The sequence below is a fragment of the Rutidosis leptorrhynchoides genome, chromosome 5 (genome assembly GCF_046630445.1).
Source record: "Rutidosis leptorrhynchoides isolate AG116_Rl617_1_P2 chromosome 5, CSIRO_AGI_Rlap_v1, whole genome shotgun sequence".
Classification (NCBI taxonomy): Eukaryota; Viridiplantae; Streptophyta; class Magnoliopsida; order Asterales; family Asteraceae; genus Rutidosis; species Rutidosis leptorrhynchoides.
The window spans coordinates 33,322,698-33,341,995 of record NC_092337.1 but is presented as its reverse complement, the minus strand read 5'-3'; the positions used below and the strand labels follow the sequence as shown (position 1 = coordinate 33,341,995).

At 34.4% G+C, this 19,298-nt stretch overlaps 2 protein-coding genes and 1 non-coding gene across 3 annotated transcripts; all 3 read right to left on the bottom strand.

The window, feature by feature from the left end:
• Positions 1-86: 86 nt before the first annotated feature.
• On the bottom strand, positions 87-1,520 carry LOC139847638 (chlorophyll a-b binding protein 13, chloroplastic-like). Its single transcript, XM_071837356.1, has 3 exons — positions 1,333-1,520; positions 1,049-1,210; positions 87-688 (listed from the first exon to the last, which is right to left on the bottom strand). The coding sequence occupies exons 1-3, from the start codon at positions 1,456-1,458 to the stop codon at positions 179-181; spliced, it is 798 nt and encodes a 265-aa protein (XP_071693457.1). The 5' UTR covers positions 1,459-1,520; the 3' UTR covers positions 87-178.
• Positions 1,521-1,882: 362 nt separating this feature from the next.
• On the bottom strand, positions 1,883-1,955 carry TRNAF-GAA (transfer RNA phenylalanine (anticodon GAA)). The gene has a single exon. It is a non-coding gene; the product is annotated as a tRNA-Phe (tRNA).
• A 9,391-nt stretch (positions 1,956-11,346) lies between these two features.
• On the bottom strand, positions 11,347-15,424 carry LOC139850618 (G-type lectin S-receptor-like serine/threonine-protein kinase At4g27290). Its single transcript, XM_071840172.1, is given in 6 exon segments — positions 11,347-11,752; positions 11,992-12,142; positions 12,394-12,631; positions 12,709-12,916; positions 13,006-13,166; positions 13,866-15,424. Coding segments are annotated over 6 exon segments (2,547 nt in total). The 5' UTR covers positions 15,349-15,424; the 3' UTR covers positions 11,347-11,446.
• Positions 15,425-19,298: the final 3,874 nt, after the last annotated feature.

Here is a 19,298-nt window from a genome sequence, read left to right as displayed (position 1 = left end):
ATTGTAAACTAAACTAGAATTTAAGCTAGCATTGTGTTCTTGTCAAAAAAATTGTCTACTTAGAGTAACCAAATCAAACATAATAATAAGTTAATAACCAAATCAAAATATATAACAATAACAATAATTATAATTTACACAATTTTCTCATCCAATCCAACTGATAGTTTACAAAAACTTATGCACCGGGCACAAACTTGGTAGCATATACCCAAGCATTGTTAGCAACAGGGTTGTCCAAATGGTCCAAAAGGTTCTCCAATGGTCCTTTACCAGTTACAATTGCTTGCACAAAGAACCCAAACATTGAAAACATTGCTAGTCTTCCATTCTTGATTTCTTTCACCTTCAACTCAGCAAACGTTGTGGGGTCATCCGCAAGCCCCAACGGGTCAAAGTATTGACCTCCCGGGTAAAGGTTGTTACCGTCTCCGACACCCTCAAGCCCATTAATACGGAACCCTTCAACGAGGCCCATTAAGATCACTTGAAAACCGAGTACCGCTAGTATGCTTTGAGCATGGACTAGGTTTGGGTTTCCCAAGTAGTCTAGCCCACCTTCCGAAAATATTTGGGCTCCGGCTTTGAACCAAACGGGCTCCTTGAAATCTACCTTCACCCATTTTTCGAGGACTTCGGGAGTGATGCAACCGAACGCTCCAAGCATCGCCCATCGCCCGTGGATTACCTGATCGTTTTAACCAAAGCATTAGATGATACTTGATACATACTAAACATCTTTAATAAATGTATGTTTGCATACACCGGCGGATCTAGGAATTCTAATGTCACTAGTTAAAAGCTAAAAAAATTACACTATTCGGTGGTGTCAATTAAAAAATTTACACTATTCAATGCTATCACTAGTTACAACCCTCAAAAAATTCCACTGCATCACGTATTTCACTGGTAGCTCGTGTTACGAGTGCCAATACATTAGATCCGTCCTTGTTTGCATATATACTATGAGAGTTAGATTGTAGGTTTGCCGTTGTTTTAAAGGAAAAAAAACAAGAAAAATAAACTTAAAAAGTTTAAGGCGAATTACCTCAAGTGCCCGGTTCTTAGCGAAAGCCTCGGGATCAGCAGACAAACCAGCGGTATCCCATCCATAGTCACCGGGGAATTCACCGGTCAAGTATGATGGTGTTTGAGCCGAAAAGGGTCCCAAGTATTTCACACGGTCCGGCCCATACCACAACTCATTTCCCTGTTTTATTTCACAAATTAGAATAAGCTACTTATAACTGTTCTGATCAGAAATAAATAATTGTGAAAAGTTAAATGAAATCAAAAGTATGTAAAGAGACAGATAGATTAATTGATTAATACCATAGTGAACTTGCCATTGACCATAGAAACAGAATCTCTAAGTGAGTTGACATTGGAGCTTCTGGTTTGACCCAAGAATGGGGTCGCTTTAACCACAGTGATGGAGCTAGCAGAAGTTGCAGCCATGGATATTGCTGTTGAATATTGATAGATATGGAAGCTTCAAAGAGATTGAGAAAGAAGGTTTGCAAAGGGGCAGTATGTATAGGCATTATGAATTTGCATATTTGTGGTTCATATTGTGTTGTGGTTTGGTGACAAATAAGTAATTTCAGATCAACCAATCAGATCGCTTCAAAATATTCTATTATATCTTCATTTCATATTTTCCCTATCTGTATTTTATCAAGTGCTTGCATTATTTTTTATAAATAAAAACCATAAATACTCTCAGTAAACATCTTGTATTATTGGGCCAAACAGATACACATACCCAATAGAGAAGCCCATCAAGGAGAAAGCCATGCGCCATTGCCCCAGGCGGGGAGTTTGCCCAACAAAGAAACAGATCAAGCGGAAACGTTGAAACAAAAAAAAAAAAATGAAGTCATGCGGTGAAGGTGGATCGAACACCTGACCTTCAGATCTTCAGTCTGACGCTCTCCCAACTGAGCTATCCCCGCAATTGGTATTTCTATTGAACAAATGTTGATTTAAGTTGTATCCTATAGTGGATCATAAAATATAAAAAGTAACTTATAAAAATAAAAAGTTATTGAGAGTCATTGTTGATATTGAATAGATGCTCATTTCTAGTTGTATTAAAAAAGCTACGCCCACATGATTTGGACTTCCTACCAAATAATTGGTAGTTCGGGTCCTGAATTTTATATGCTTTTGAATTAAATGCTGAGCCATTCGGGCTAATTTGTAGTTCCGAATATTCATCAAATGCCTCCACTTGGATCATAGGCCTGCGTTACTAGACCGGCAAGAAAATTAGTCCAAATAGCATTTAAATATTTCTCGCTACTTTTACTTGTAGTCGATGACTAGTTATTTCTTTTGTTTTTCCTTTTAAACAATATTTTAGTTTAGCCTTAGTTTTCACTTGTTATAGACTATAGAATAAAATCAGTCATCATGTTTCAGATTGTCGATTAAAATTCCATTCTAGTTTTAACGACAAACTATTGATTCTCAGTTAGGTTGTTACTTGCGACTACGATTACATTTTGCTACACACTAAAAACTTGTATTGCTAAACTTAGTCCCAAACTATTATTAGTTTCTTCAAATCTTCTGCAACATACATGCAAAATTCTATTGCTTTTATGTATCAGCTGAAAATATGTTAAAAACATTTTACTCCGTTATCATACCTATTGACTTATTCCGAGTGAATAGGATATACGAGTGATGTGGTGAACGTGGATCGAACACGTGAACTTCAGATCTTCAGTCTAGAAGATCTGACGCTCTCCCAACTGAGCTAAACCCGCACATGTTTCTTTATGAGCACCGTTAGAAAGATGATTTTACACGTCATTTTCATATACTCTGTAATATTCATGACTTCATGAATCATGACTTAAAACCCTCCATACTTGAATACGGATGTAGTTTTTTTCTTCTTAATATTCCGTGTTATAAACATAAACAATAAAAAATAAAATAAAAAGAAAAACAGTAAAACTATAAATGAGGAGTAGATAATTTTAAATTGGCTTTTACTCTAGTTAACGTGTATAAAAATATTGTACAATTCAATAACACCAAGAAGAAGTCATTAGCAAAAATCCATGAAAAAAATATACTAAGTGTTTTCTACGACCTTCAATCCCTGTGAGCATTTAAGAAAAATAATATGAGAGCTTAAAAAAATAATTCCGAAAATGAAATTTTAGTTTATCTTTAGAAAATACGTAGTTTAACTTTCTTTGTATAATTTCGTTGTCTTTGTGAATACGCCACAAAATCTGAGTTTTTTTTTTTTTTTTTTTTTTTTTCGAGTTTGAGCAGATCAATTACAACAAAAATTGCTGAAAGAGTCATGTATACCCACGTATAAGATGTTACAAATACAGAGGCATCTCTACAAATACATTATTACATGATCTTCAACTATAATAAAGTAGTATCTAAAATCTAAGTGTACTAGGTCCAAAACAATTCATATCCATAACTTTCTTCATAGACTCGGCTTTTGTCCTCTTGGATCTATACGCCATTTCAGTACCAACAAATAAAGATCTAACACTAGATCGATCCGCAACAGATTTATTATAAGAAGAAACAATCTTAGTTTTGGCATGATTATGCAGCGCCTTAAGTGGCCCGTTCCATCGTGCAACACCTTGATCTTTTAACGCTTCAACCGCTCCAATGCTCGCCACCACTAACCACGCTTTTATCGCACCTCCACCACCGTTCATTTTCAGGTTTGATTTAAGAATATGAATATGAATATGAATATGATGTAATGAAAAATGTAAATTGATTGTTGTTGATTTGAGGGGGTGGGGTTAATGTGATATAAATATGAAGGAGAACGGTTAAAATGAAAACAGGATGCGGGTTAAACAAGGGAAATTGCTGCTGGTTTTTAACGTTTATTTATTTAATTAAATTAATATTTAATTAGTTAATGAAAATGAAAGGTGGTTTATTACTTTAATAAGGTCCGTGTAATTTGGATTATGTGGTGGGAGTGGGATGGGCCTGTGGGCGGAATCCGCTGATTTTGGACCTTTGATTCTTGGTTACTGCTCCCACATACTGTCTAAGAAAGTGACTTTTATTACAAGCAAATCAACGGCCCCCAAATTGTGTACCTTTGATCGATGAAACATGAACAACTTTTCCATTGTGTTTAGATTTTTTTTTTTAAAAAGCTTTAGATATTTATTTTTGAATATCACGATTTAAAACATAAATAATTTATTAGTAATATTTAGCAATAACGAGTGGAAGGGTCTTGCGTTGCGTCGTGTTTGTGAATTATCGATAGTTTGCGTTTAGATAAACGTTTTATTGAAGTTTTAGTAATAGTAACTGGGTTTAAAGGTAGGTTGAGGTTTTGTAAAAAATAGAAAATCCATGGTTTTTTGTTAAAAGGTAAAATATTATTATGGTTTGTTAAAAAGTGAAAAATATTGTGGTTGTATTGTAAAAATAGAAAGTTTATGGTTTTATGTTAAAAGGTGAAATAAATTGTAGTGTTAAAAGGTAAAAAATATGGTGGTTTGTTAAAAAATGAAAAACCATCGTGGTTGCTTTGAAAAGTTAATGGTTTTATGTTAAAAGGTGAAGAGTTTCATGGTTAGTTTGAGCAAAATAACTATTCATGATTTTATGTCTTAGATAAGTAGATAATTATACTACAAATATGAACGGTACATTTAATGGCTTATAAAATTGTGCAGCCAAAAATTTGACTTTTAGAAATGATTTCTCACAACACTCCCCCTTGGCTGACAATTTTATTTAGAGAGAAACTAGTACTGCCTCGTTAAAAACCTTGCTAAAGAAAACCCAGTGGAAAAAAACTTTAGCTAAGAGAAAAAGAGTGCAGCATAGAATTGACTCCCCCTCAAGTAGACATCGTTGAGCTTTTACATCTTTTGAACATTCCTCATGCCAATATTGTGAACGTGTGTTCTGAAAATAGCAGTTGGAAGTGCTTTGGTAAAAAGATCAGCAGAGTTTTTGCTAGATTGAACGTATAGCATTTCAATCTGGTTGTCCTTGATGAGACCTTGAGTATATGAGAAGAATCTTGGAGGTATATGTTTTGTTCGATCACTTTTGATGTACCCTTCCTTCATCTGTGCTATGCAAGCTGCATTATCTTCACAGATAGTTGTTGGACTTTTATTACGTTCTAGTCCACAAGAATCAGTAATGAGTTGTGTCATTGATCTCAACCAAACACATTCCCGAGTAACTTCATGTAATGCAATGACTTCGGCATGATTTGAGGATGTAGCAACAAGTGTTTGATTCTGAGAACGCCATGAAATTGTTGTACCTCCATTTAGGAATACATATCCAGTTTGAGATTTAGCTTTATGAGGATCAGATAAATAACCTGCATCTGCATAGCCAACCAAATCTTGTTTTGAATTGTTAGAATAAAATAATCCTAAATCAGCAGTTCCTCGAAGATATCGAAATATGTGTTTGATCCCGTTCCAGTGTCTTTTTGTAGGTGCTGAGCTGAATCTTGCTAACAAATTAACTGCAAAAGAAATGTCAGGTCTCGTACAATTGTAAGATACATCAGAGCTCCAATTGCGCTAAGATATGGTACTTCTGGTCCAAGAATATCTTCATGATCTTCACATGGACGAAATGGATCATTTTCAACATTGAGTGATCTAACAACCATGGGAGTACTTAATGGTTTTGCTTTGTCCATATTGAAGCGTTTCAAAACCTTTTCAGTATATGTTGATTGATGTATAAGTAAACCATTAGGCATATGCTCAATTTGTAAACCAAGGCAATACTTGGTTTTTCCGAGATCTTTCATTTCAAATTCTTTCTTTAAAAGTTGAATGGCTTCATGGATCTCTTTATTTGTCCATATGATGTTAAGATCATCAACATAAACAGCTATGATCACATATCCGGATGTTGTTTTCTTAATGAAAACACAAGGGCAAACAAGGTTATTGGTATACCCTTTGCTTATCAAGTAATTACTTAATCGTTTATACCACATGCGACCCGATTGTTTCAACCCATATAAAGACCTTTGTAACTTGATTGAGTACATTTCTTTGGGTTTTGCATTGGTTGCTTCTGATACCTTAAATCCTTCAGGTATCTTCATATATATATATATATATATCACTATCAAGTGATCCATAAAGATAAGCAGTCACAACATCCATGAGATGCATTTCTAAATTTTTAGAAACTGTCAGGCTGATTAAGTATCTAAAAGTAATTGCATCCATAACAGGAGAATAAGTTTCCTCATAATCAATTCCTGGTCTTTGAGAAAAACCTTGAGCTACAAGTCTAGCTTTATACCTTGTAACTTCATTTTTCTCATTTTTTTTTCGCACAAAAACCCATCTATATCCCACAGGTTTCACATCTTTAGGTGTGAGAATGATAGATCCGAAAACTTTTTTTTTATTGAGCGATTCAAATTCAGCTCGTATTGCTCCTTTCCAATGATCCCAATCATGTCTATTTTGACATTCCATGACAGATTTTGGTTCTGGATCATCATCATCATTCATGATGTCATATGCAACATTATATGAAAATATCTCATCAAGATTTTTCATTTCATTTCGGTTCCATAATATTTTTGAATGTGCATAATTGATTGAAAATTCCGTATTGACATCATCAATCTCCTCTGCAGAAGGAGTATTGATTTGTAGTTCTTTTTGAACACTTTCTTTTACCTCATTATCAGCTGATTTTCTTTTTCGAGGATTTTTATCTTTGGAACCAATTGGTCTCCCACGTTTCTGGCGTGGCAAAGACTCAAGAATGACATTATTTTTTGGAATTTCAATTCGAGCTGGAGCATTTGCTGCTGGTATATATGATTTAGTCACTCTTTTTGTATCTGTAAATGCATCAGGCAATTTATTCGCAAGTTCTTGCATATGCATTATTTTTTGAACTTCGGTCTCGCATTTTTTTGTGCGAGGATCAAGATACATTAATTGAGGTTCACACCATGAAACATCATTTTCTTTATTTTTTATTTCTCCCCCTAATCTAGGGAATAATGTTTCATTAAAGTGACAATCAGCAAAACGTGCTGTAAAAACATCACCCGTCATGGGTTCAATATATCTTATTATTGAAGATGTTTCATATCCAACATATATTCCCATCCTTCTTTGAGGACCCATTTTAGTGCGTTGTGGTGGTGCGATAGGGACATAAACCGCACAACCAAATGTTCTAAGGTGGGAAATATTTGGCTGATGGCCAAAAGCAAGTTGCAAGGGAGAATATGTATGACTTGCGCTTGGTCTAATGCGAATTAATGATGCAGCATGCAAAATTGCATGGCCCCATACAGATACTGGGAGTTTTGTTCGCATTATCAATGGTCTAGCTATTAGCTGCAATCGTTTAATTAATGATTCAGCTAAACCATTTTGTGTATGCACATGGGCAACGTGATGTTCAACAATAATCCCAATAGACATGCAAAAGTTATTAAATACTTGAGACGTAAATTCACCGACATTATCTAGTCTCACCCTTTTAATAGTATAATCAGGGAAATGTGCTCTCAATTTAATAATTTGAGCAAGAAATTTTGCAAATGCCATATTTCGACTTGATAATAGACAAACATGAGACCATCTACTAAATGCGTCTATTAGAACCATAAAATATCTAAATGGTCCACATGGTGGATGAATTGGTCCACATATATCACCTTGAATTCTTTCAAGAAACATTGGTGATTCTTTTTCAACCTTAAGAGGTGATGGTCTTATTATCAACTTTCCAAGTGAGCATGATGTACATGGGATAAGTGCATCATGAGGGATCCTTTGATCCGCCAATGGATGTCCATGTGTATTTTGTATTATTCTTTTCATCATTGTTGATCCTGGGTGGCCTAATCTCTCATGCCACAAACTGATCATTACAGGATCACATGATTTTTCTTTAACTACCACATTTACTTCAGGTACATTTATATGTGTATAATGTAAACCATAATGAAGTCTTGGTAGTTTTTCAATTACACGATTCTTATCAGTGATACTTAAATATTTTTCATTTTCTGTTGTCACTGACTGATAATCATATCCATTTTGGTATATGTCAGAGAAACTTAACAAATTTCTCTTTGACATGAGAGAAAATAAGGCATTATTTATCAGAAAATTCGTACCATTTGGTAACATGAATTTTGCCTTTCCCATTCCTTTTATTAAGTCCACAGGACTTGATATAGTATGTATAGTTCCTTCCGTTGCTTTCAAGTCTGTGAAATATTTTTTAGATTTGAGTATGGTGTGAGTGGCACCACTGTCTGCAATACAAATATCTCCACCATTTGACTGATTTTTTATTCCAGCAGTATACATCATGAACTTCAAAAAAAATAATATGAGAAACAAATAATGAGTACATAATTCATCAATATATTACATTAAAAACATGTTACAAATGATAGCACATGATAAGGAAATCTGTAGTAAACTAGATATGGTGTAGATTGAAAATCTACAACCATTTATTTAACGGGAACATATAATAGGATATCTATATATATAGATATTATAAATTTATTCATTAAAATAGTCACAAGTTGGCTCAGTGATTTTTGTATCAAGGTCATCCACAAGATTTGCTTCTTTTCGTTTTCCCTTTAGGGATTCTTGATACCGATTAACAGAATGCTGATTTGTTCGGCAGTTTTTAGACCAGTGGCCAATTTTACCACATCGGTAACAAGAATCTTCAACATTCTTTGAAGAGCCTTCTTCAACATTGTGATTTGTGGGATTGTATGGTGTTTGGATTTTATAATTTTGTGGATTATTATTTCTTTGTCCACGACCACGACCACCACGACCACGACCACCACCACGGCCATTACCATAAGGGTGATTTCGAACATAGTTATGATTTTTATTATTGTTATGGTAATTTCCATGATGATGGTTTTGGCCAATATGTCCACGCCCTTGTCCACGCCCTCGTCCATGTGCATTTCTTCTTTTATTATTATTATTATTGTTAATAGCATTAGCTTCAGGAAATGCTAGCGCACCGGTAGGACGAGATTCTTGTTTTTTCATCAGTAATTCTTTATTAACTTCTGCAACTAAGAGATAAGTGTGAAGTTTGGAAAAAGTTTTATAATTCTGCAATCTTAAATTTTCTTGCACAGTTATGTTTGCAGAATGCATTGTGGAGAAAGTTTTCTCCATCATATCAGCATCACTTATTTCTTGACCACAGAATTGAAGCTTTGAACGGATCTTGAACATGGCCGAGCTGTATTCACTTACCTTTTTGAAATCTTGGAACCTTAGATTTCTCCATTCTTCCCTCGCAGCTGGGAGTAATATTCCTTTTGATTATCGAATCTACTCTTGATACTTTCTCATAAAACATGTGGATCTTTGATAGTGAGAAACATATGTTTTAAGGTGGTATCAATATGTTTGCGAATAAAAGCAATTGATTTTAATTTATCTTGATCGGAACAAGTATTGTTTTCTTTTAAAGTTTCTAGAATACCCAATGATCCAAGATTTATTTCTACGTCCATAACCCATGATGTGTAGTTTGTTCCCGATACGTCTAAGGCATCAAACTCAAGCTTTGATAAGTTTGACATTTTCTATTTTCGGAAAGATGAACAACATAAATCATAATCATAATCATAATCAATTTTTTTCCATAGACAAATAACAACATGAAATTAGAATTAGTTTAGATTCATAAGTAGCAAACAAAGGAATAATGGTATGATTACAAATAATAAAACCATAAGGGAAGGATAAAATATAGGTTCATCTAGTGGTGTACAAGCAACAAGGATGATAGCTATTATGACCAATACAGTAGGAAAAATCATCCTTGAGTTAATCATCTTTTAATAAAAAAAAATTTGGAGAGTAGTAATTTGAGAAAATGAAGATTGATTTGTGAAAATGTGAAAACGGGGATGTTTAATTTATATTTGAAAAATATAGTCGTTGTAACGTCGTCAATCGACGTTAACAACCATTATGTATATATGGCCGTTGTAACGTCGTTAATTAATGTTAACGATCGTGATGTTGCCGTTGTATTAAAATAATTTTAATAAAAGATTTTTGTTAGTATAAATATGATTACTATAAAATATATTTAGTATAAATACATTTAGTATAAATACGAAGATTAAGAGAATAAACATATTATGCATAAATAATAAATTTAAGAATAAACATTAGTATGCATGAAATAAATAATGATTAATTGCATAAGTAATCATAAATGTTAGATAACATAAATATAAATGTTAGTGAAGTTAATAAGAGTTAGATTACAGAAAATATAATTCAGGCGGTATAACCGACTATATATAACTTAAATAACATAAATATAAATGTTAGTGAAGTTAATAAAAGTTAGATTACAGAAATATAATTCAGGCGGTATAACCGATCATATATAACTTAAATAACATAAATATAAATGTTAGTGAAGTTAATAAAAGTTAAACAATTTCTTACCTAGATTAGTGACGTGTGCTTGCTTAGATAAACTTTGATTATACGGAGCACTTCGTGCTGATAACGTGTTATAATTTAGGAGTTTTATAACTACCTTTAGTTGTCTGGTTCTTGACTATAGACTACTTGATTAAAACAAGTAAACCAATGGAGTAAATGTATATGTAAGAAGTATATGTATTAAGAAATAGTGTAAAAACTACATCATCATAACCCACATATTTATACTACAAATATGAACCGTACATTTAATGGCTTATAAAATTGTGCAGCCAAAAATTTGACTTTTAGAAATGATTTCTCACAACAGAACTAGTTATATACTCCGTATCATACAAGCAGACAAGAATTCTGATCAGAGGTATTCAAATAATTGTTAGTTCGAAACTGAGTTAATGAGCTTTTAACGTCATAATTAATTTAAAATTCTTACAATCAACTAAATTAGATTGGTTACAGTTTTCAGGCTTGTTCCAGCCCAATCTACCCAACCTACATTTGTTAAGATTCTCAACCCACTTTCTGTTTTCTTTTATAATAAATCCAACCCAATCCAACTCATTTGTTAAGATTCTCAACCCACTTTCTGTTTTCTTTTATAATAAATCCAACCCAATATCCACTTCGGTTGAAGAATGAAGATAACTAATTTTTTTTTTTTTGTAAGGAACGGCGATATCGAGTTCGAATGCTCTCAATTGTCAACCACACACGCATTAGGAGATAATTCAATTCGCGACGCTGTTAGCAGCACCATCGAAGGTTTAGTTGCAAAAAGGGAAAAAAAAAGAAAAAAAAAAAGAAAAAAGAAAAAAGAAACATCCACATTATTTATAACTTAGGCTCATTATATTACATGCATAAGATATGTTACCTATGCACTACTTACATAATAAGACATCATATAACAAGGTAACTTAACCTCATAGGTCTAAACATGTTATCTACCGACCATCAACAAGTGTAATGGTCATTGCAGTAGTAGAACAAGGTCGATGGGTGCTTGATGACGTATCGTCTCTAGCCACATGCTCTGTGTAGAAGAAACCTGGTTGTTTCGGTTGTGGCAATTCACCATCGCTACTCAGCATCACCACCACCGATGACATACTTGGTCTATCTTCCGGGTTTCTTTGAACGCATAGCAATGCTACTTCGGTTGATCTTATTAACTCGAACAAATGGCACGAGTCACTTATACTCGGGTCAATTAGCTCCATTAACCTACCTTCTTGATATAGTATCCATGCCTACAAAAATTCAAAAAACAAATATTATATCGATCTCTATAGCAAACTTTATAATAAAATTTGGAATTTGCTTAACGACCGCCCTAGGGGCTATCGTGAAGATTCATAAAAAAAACTTGTACACAGTGGTTACGTTTGATTTTAATGTGGCAGTTATTGAATTGTTCAAGCTTTTTATGCACCTTACGACAGCTCTAAGAGTGTCATTAGCATTTTCCATAAACTTTTCTGATACTTACATGTCCAAGAAGGTTATGATGGTGGTCATGGTGAAAAAACCCTCTATTTTTCTTCCCACTCAAAATCTCCATCACCAAAACGCCAAAACTAAACACGTCTGATTTTACTGAGAAAATACCGTCTACCGCATATTCTGGGGACATGTAACCGCTGAAAATCGATAACAAACGTTGTAAATAAATTATTTCTCTAACTACAGGATGTCATTAATGTGCATAAGTGTTGTACACTTCAATAACTTCAATAACCATCATTGAAGTCAGCATATAACTGATATGTATAACACTTTTGTGCACCTAAGGGCTCTCGTTAGGAAAATCCATATATAAATAAATAAATAGATAAAATGAAAGAGCATATAACAAGTAATAAGACTTATGAAATGGCAATGAGGTGCATACTAAGTTCCAACTACTTTCATTGTATTTGCTTGTGTTTCATCGCCTATAAAGCTTCTTGCCATGCCGAAATCTGATATTTTTGGATTCATGTCAAAATCCAGCAAAATATTGCTTGCTTTAAGGTCTCTATGAATGATTCTCAGTCTTGAATCTTCATGAAGATACTGCAGCCCACGAGCAATTCCATTGATAATGTTAAAACGCTCTGGCCAATCAAGTAATTTTCTTCGGCTGTCATCTACCAAAATCAATGAAAGGTTAAGTGAATTCAAATTTGGAAAATTTATTTCATAGAAATAATCGAATGTGGCAAACCGAATATGAAGTAATCGAGGCTTTTATTAGGCATGTATTCATAGATTAACATCTTCTCATCTCCTTGGCAGCATCCAAGAAGCCTCACTAAATTCCTATGTTGAAGTTTTGATATGCAAATAAGTTCATTTTTGAATTCTTCAAGGCCTTGATTCGACGTTTTTGAGAGCCGTTTCACTGCTACTTCTTTTCCATCTTGCAGAACACCCTGTTTCGTATATACGTTCTTGTTATTGTTATGATGATTTAACAAAGGGATTATAGTTGCAAACATAAATCTTAAAGTGAAAAAGTTACCTTGTAAACTGGCCCATAACCACCTTCTCCAAGCTTATTCTTAAACGAAAAGTTATATGTAGCTTTAGCTATTTCAGATAAATGAAATAATGGCAACTCGAGATCTTCCTTTTGACTTTTGTTCGTGTAAAGTTGGTCAGTGTCGTTTCCCACCTGTTCCTCTACAATTAATAAACATTCAGGAATTCAGGAATTATCAATGCTTTTTACACTATGACCCAGTTTATGTTATTTTGGTCTGTACTAGATCTGGCAAAATGGGCGGGTTAAGGGTTGGCTTAAAGCCAGAACCCCTTCTCTCAAGCATAATTGTTTTCCTTTTATAAATGAGTCTAGATATGATTACAAAAATAATATTATTACAACCATCATGGCTGGCCACGGAGGTTCACCTGCAATGACTCGGGCTGCCTGCAAAGCTGGTTGTAACCCAGACATAGGTGAAACTATTGAGGGGCAGGGGGCCACCTGTCTCCTCTGGATTTGTAATTTTTAATGCAAAAATTTTGAATTTTTTCATTTTGCTCCTAGTGGATTTTTTTTTGCTCAAAAGTTTCCATATTTTGCCCCCAAAGGCCAAAACCTCCAAATTTTGCCCAAAAAAATTATTACGCTTTTAAAAAAATTTCGCCTCTAGTGAAAAAAATTCCTGGTTTCGCCTCTGAACCCAGGTATACCAAAAATATATAGTACCCTTAAAAAACATGATTAATGAGTTCTTATGCATTGAAAGCACAACTTTAGGCAACTTTCAACTCATTCGTTTTACCCTTAGAAAACATGGATCAATCAAGTTATAAGTAAATGGGTTGAAATTGACACCTTTAATACATCCATATGTATAAGATGAAGCTACTCACCTTCCTCCTGTGTGGGCTTCTTCTTCAGCTTTGTCCATACAACGAACACTAGGCCCATGCTTACAGATAACCCAATAACTAACGACACGATCAATGGAATCAGTTTCCTTTTCTTCTTCTTCTTACGTTTACCTGCAACACATTTTATCACCATCAAATCGAAAAATAAAATAATTTTTTTTACAAGTATTGACTAAACTGAAACAAGTACCTAAAATTCGGAGAAGGCTACCCTGATATACATCTCCGAAGTAAACGACGGAGCTTCTTGAATATCAACCAGATCACCCGTCCAAAGCAAACACCCGGTCCCGCCTTTTTTCAAAATATTAGCATACGCCATACACGAACAATTCTTCAAACATAACTTCTCGCACTGCAAAAGAGTCACGTTCTTATAAAACAACGAATACTGTGGGTCCGGCAGTTTAACGTTAGCCCGCTTCATAAACCCATCAGTTTTACAATCCAAAGGCTTCTTTCTTACACACCCTTTAGACCAATTTGCACCATTCCATTCATTCTGATACTTCGGTACAAACTTATCCAAACACCCACATTTCGGGAAACTATTAGTAGCACACGTACCATACGCACCGCATACTAAATCACAACCGTCGGTTGCAGGGATCGAAAAGTAAAGTATCCAATCGTTGACTTGGTCAGACCACACCCAACGTTGCACGATCCCCGAATGATTCATCGTTAACCTTGATATCATCGACGAATTAATCATTTTATAAGTATAAAGCACTTGTTTGTCATCAAAAACCATATCGAATTTATAAATAGCATTTTGCGGTAAAATTGAAATCCCGCCAAAATCAATACCGTTCCATGGTTCGCTTCGGTATAAAAGCGTTTGCGTTTTTATAACAACTTGATGTGGGTACCCGCGAAGATCACATTTAAAGGTATAATCACCAATAGACGGATCGTTATCGTTTTTCCACGACGTTATGAAATTTTCGTGTCCCGTAATCAAGTCTTTTCCCATTTTCATTCCCGGTAGCAACGTATCACCAGGATAATCGAAACTTTGCCACACGAATTTTACATTGTCAGTTTTATCTCTTACAACAAGATTACCTGAATCTAGAAGTTGTGCAACTGGATTAGTTACACTTATTGAAGCATTCGAAGACCATATGACATTGTTGTTGTTACCATTTACAATGGTAAGAACACCAGGATTCGTTAATTTTAGCACGCCTGAATTGTCGTAGACAGGAGTTTGTCTATTTGCAACCCAAACGACGTTTTTTGTTGGTATTCTTTTGTACCATATGCCGATATATCTGTTTTTCGAATTCCCGGGGCTGAAGAATCCCATTTCAAATAGCCCAGTAGATGAAACAATCGTGTTTCCGTCTTTTAATGGACTAACGGACGTTATTGTGTCCTGCCACGCAGACACATTTGAATTTGAAAGCAAAAGATGTATGATGAACAAATAGAACATATTACTATCTATTAATCCCATCTTCAAAAACTATTAACAGTTGGAGCAGATCACTTTTTTTTATGCTCTGTATTTCATTATTTGATAGTAGCAAGACAATGTGATTAGAGTAGACAGAGCATATATATATATAAGAAGCTTTAATGAAACAATGTATGTATGTTTCTAGAACAATGTAATGTTTCCTCATCCCGACGAAAATGGAAAACGGATGGTAGCTTGATAAACGAACTGAATGATTATAAAATAGAGAGCAATCTTGATCAGTATATGTTGATTTTCGGGTCATGATTCGATCCTGGTTATAGTGAGTGCATCAAATCTGGACCCAATTGTCAATCACCAAGTATCCGTCTTTATGATTGTTTATTCTGTTATATATTACACTCTTTTATGTTACAAATCCGTAGATATAAATGTGTCTCTGCACATTTTGGAAGAGAAGGAAATCTGCATGTTTTTGTGCAAAAGAGATTTTACTATTAAGTATAAATTTTTGGTGTACATTGTCTATTTAGGATCTTATCCTATTAGTGATAAGAAGCTTTTAACTCAAGCAATTTACAGTTTAGGTGGTTACTCCCATGTACTTTGTGTCATGGGATTGGAGAGGTCATGAGTTCGATCTTTAGGGATGACATGATTTTCTTCAAAAAAATTGAACACCAATAATGGTGGTATATATTGACCCTATAGGGAGGTTTTACCGGATTCGTTCACGGACCTCTACCCAGTAACACTGCCCGAATGGATGTGTTTCCGGGTACCGTCGATCGGGTTCAGGTTTCCGCCCGAACGTGTGTAATACGTGCAAATGATGAGAGTCGTTGAAATAAATGATCTACTGATGCCAAAAAATCGCCGTTAAAAAAAAAAAGAGATCGACTGAAAATACTTTTTATTTTAACACCTAATTAGAAAAAATTATCTGTATGGTCCTTGTGTATGCACAAGATTATATACGAAGTATATGTTTGGCAAAATTAGTGGGCAGCTGAGAGTACCTAGTAGTTGAAAACTCGTAGCTAATAGCTATATGGATGCTATTAAACTTCTTTTGCCGTGGATGGTCATCATGATTTTCGCTAGTTACGTGTATGGTCTCGATCTATCACTAACTACCGTTATTTTCTTCGCTAAATCCAATAATATAACCAACATGTGAGGATAAATTTGTCATTTTACCTGTTTCACTCCCATTTCTCTTTTACTAACCCTTCCTTAGGGTCTTTCCAACCCTTGGAATGTGTTCGATTCAATTGTATCTTCCTCCGTCTTTATTTTGTCAATAAATAAATAAATAAATAAGAGAATATCTATATGATAAATCAACTAAAGAAAATGATGGGTGATGATCCGTACACCACTAATTTAGCCATACACCACTAAACATGATTTACAATGATGTACGGTAAAACATCATAATGCATGTTTGGTGGTGTACGGATCACTCACCAGTCCCCAATGATACATCAGCAAAAAGTTCACTAAAGTGAAGTGCATTTCTAACATTATATAGACCTGAAGGAAAGTGCAAAGCATGAATCCACCACCACCGGAGTAATTATCCGGCAAAAGAAACTCCGAAATCGGCGACCACATTCGGAGAGATGAACATAGCGGCCACCATTCGTATTTGCAGCAAATTAGATAGAAAGACACGCGCAGATTTAACGGAGAAATCGAAATGTCAGCCGCCGCCACCACCGGCGCCGCCAGCCAAAAAACGTCTCAGCCGCCTACAGGTGTTGCAGAACCTGTAAGTGTTGATTAAATCTTTGATACACATTTCAATTTCTGAAACCCACTTGATTAATTCCATCTCTTTTACAACAAGACTCACTAGAAATGCGGTTAAAAGAGGGTGCAAAATGAAAAACTTAAAAGATAAATTCGAGAATATTGGTAGTGGAATTTAGAAAGGAGAAAAGGGAGCATTTTGACTGATTTTGGTTTCAAACGGATCAAGTCAAAAACCGAATCTAATAAAAATCGAAAAAAATAAGTTATGAAATTCGTTTATCGGTTCGGTTTTTGAATTTGAATTCAATTTCGGTTTTACTTATTTGAATTCGGTTTAATCAAAAATCGTAATCAAAACCGAATTCAATTAATAATATATTCCGTATTAGATTAGATTATTAATATATAAAGACAAAAAAAAACAAATTTTTTTAAAATCAAATATTGAATTTAAAAGCGATTTGTCATGGTTATTTTGTTTAAATTATGATCTTTTGGAGTTTTTTGGGGGTCAACGTAAACTGAATTTAATTTAAATATTATTTTTGGGTTTTAGTTTTGAAATTGAATTCGATTTTCGTTTTTGCATTCAAAATTTTCTAATATGAATAATCTGAACTGAATAAATTAAAGAAATCGAAAACCAAACCGATGAACACACTCATGAGGTAATGATTGCTTTTGAAACGAAATTGTGGTTGAATTCGAGATATTGACATGTTGTGGAGCTTAAAATCACTTTTTTGTTAAAATTTGTTGAAGATGATAAAATAAGAGTAATTTAATCTGAAACTTTTGTTGTGTGTTGTACGGGATTTCATTATTTGAATGAAGTTTTACCCGTTTGTTACATAGTTTTTTTTTTCCAGGAAAAAAAATGGTCAAAGAGAATGAGCAAGTATTTACTCTTGTATAAAATTGCATACGAAAATTGTTAATGGAAGGATCACTCGTGTAATTGGTGATAACTAGAAAAAAATTCGACCGCGCGTTGCTGCGGTTGTATTCAACGCGCGGTCGAATTTGGATATATGTTGTTTGGTACATAATATATCTAATAGGTTGAGTTGTTTGTTGTTCGTGTATGTATATGTATGAAATATGGCCCGAAATATTTAGTGTTTTTTTTAACGATGTCCGTTTCGTGCGTAGTTGGTCCCGTTGTGTTCGTTAGATTTTTTCGAGTTGAACGATGATTTTGGAAAAATTTAACTCGCACCGAGCGATATGAAATATAGCCCGGAATATTTAGTGTTTTTTTAACGATGTCCATTTCACGCGTAGTTAGTCCCGTTGTGTTCGTCAGATTTTTTCAAGTTGAACGGTAGTCTCGGAAAAATTTAACTCGCACCGAGCGAGAAGATATGGCCCGTTAAAAATTCGGGTGGAATTAGTTTCTTTTATTTTAATAAAATTATATATTTACGCTTTCTACTCCTGAAAATGTGTAAATTAGAGGGGGGTAAGTTAAGCCGAAGTTGAGGGACCGGTTGTAGTGTGAACGCAAACCCAAAACGATAATCCGATATAACTGAAACGACGTTTTTTGTCACGCCTTTTAGTATATAGGTGTAATGTAATGTAATTACGATGATCATTCACGTAAATAAGGTTTAAGCTTATCCGTGTATTCTTCGTACTACCGAGACCATCTCCGTAATTAATTTTCTCTAATCACGCCTACTGTCAAACACTTTTTTCTTTTTTTCGTAAACAAGTTTTCGACATCGAATACTCTTATTTGTCACACACGCACGCGTTTTTGTGAGGAAACTCGAATCACATTGCAGAAACCTGATACTTAAACCAACCCGAGGAGCAAGCGAACAGGGTTTGAATCCTGAATGGATATGGGAGAAGACCTCAGGGTCAATCTAGAGCTCCATCTTTCAGACAGATTAATTAATAGGATGGACAAATTGATCAATGGTAAACACTTTTTTTACATTAAACTTACAAAAGATAGTGAGTGTTTGATCATAATCGAGGAAAGATTGCCAATGGGGCTTTGCCTCATTGGTCACCATGTTAACATGGTGTTCGAGGAGACCAAGGGTTCGAGTCTCGGGGGGGGGGGGGGGGGATTTTCGTGAATTAACTCTAACCACTAACATTGCCTTTCAAAAAAAAAAAAAAAAAAAAAAAAAAAAAAATAATCGAGGAAAGATATGAAGAGAATCAGTCTTGGTTCGATATTTTATCCATGTAATTGGGAATTTTGTGTTTGT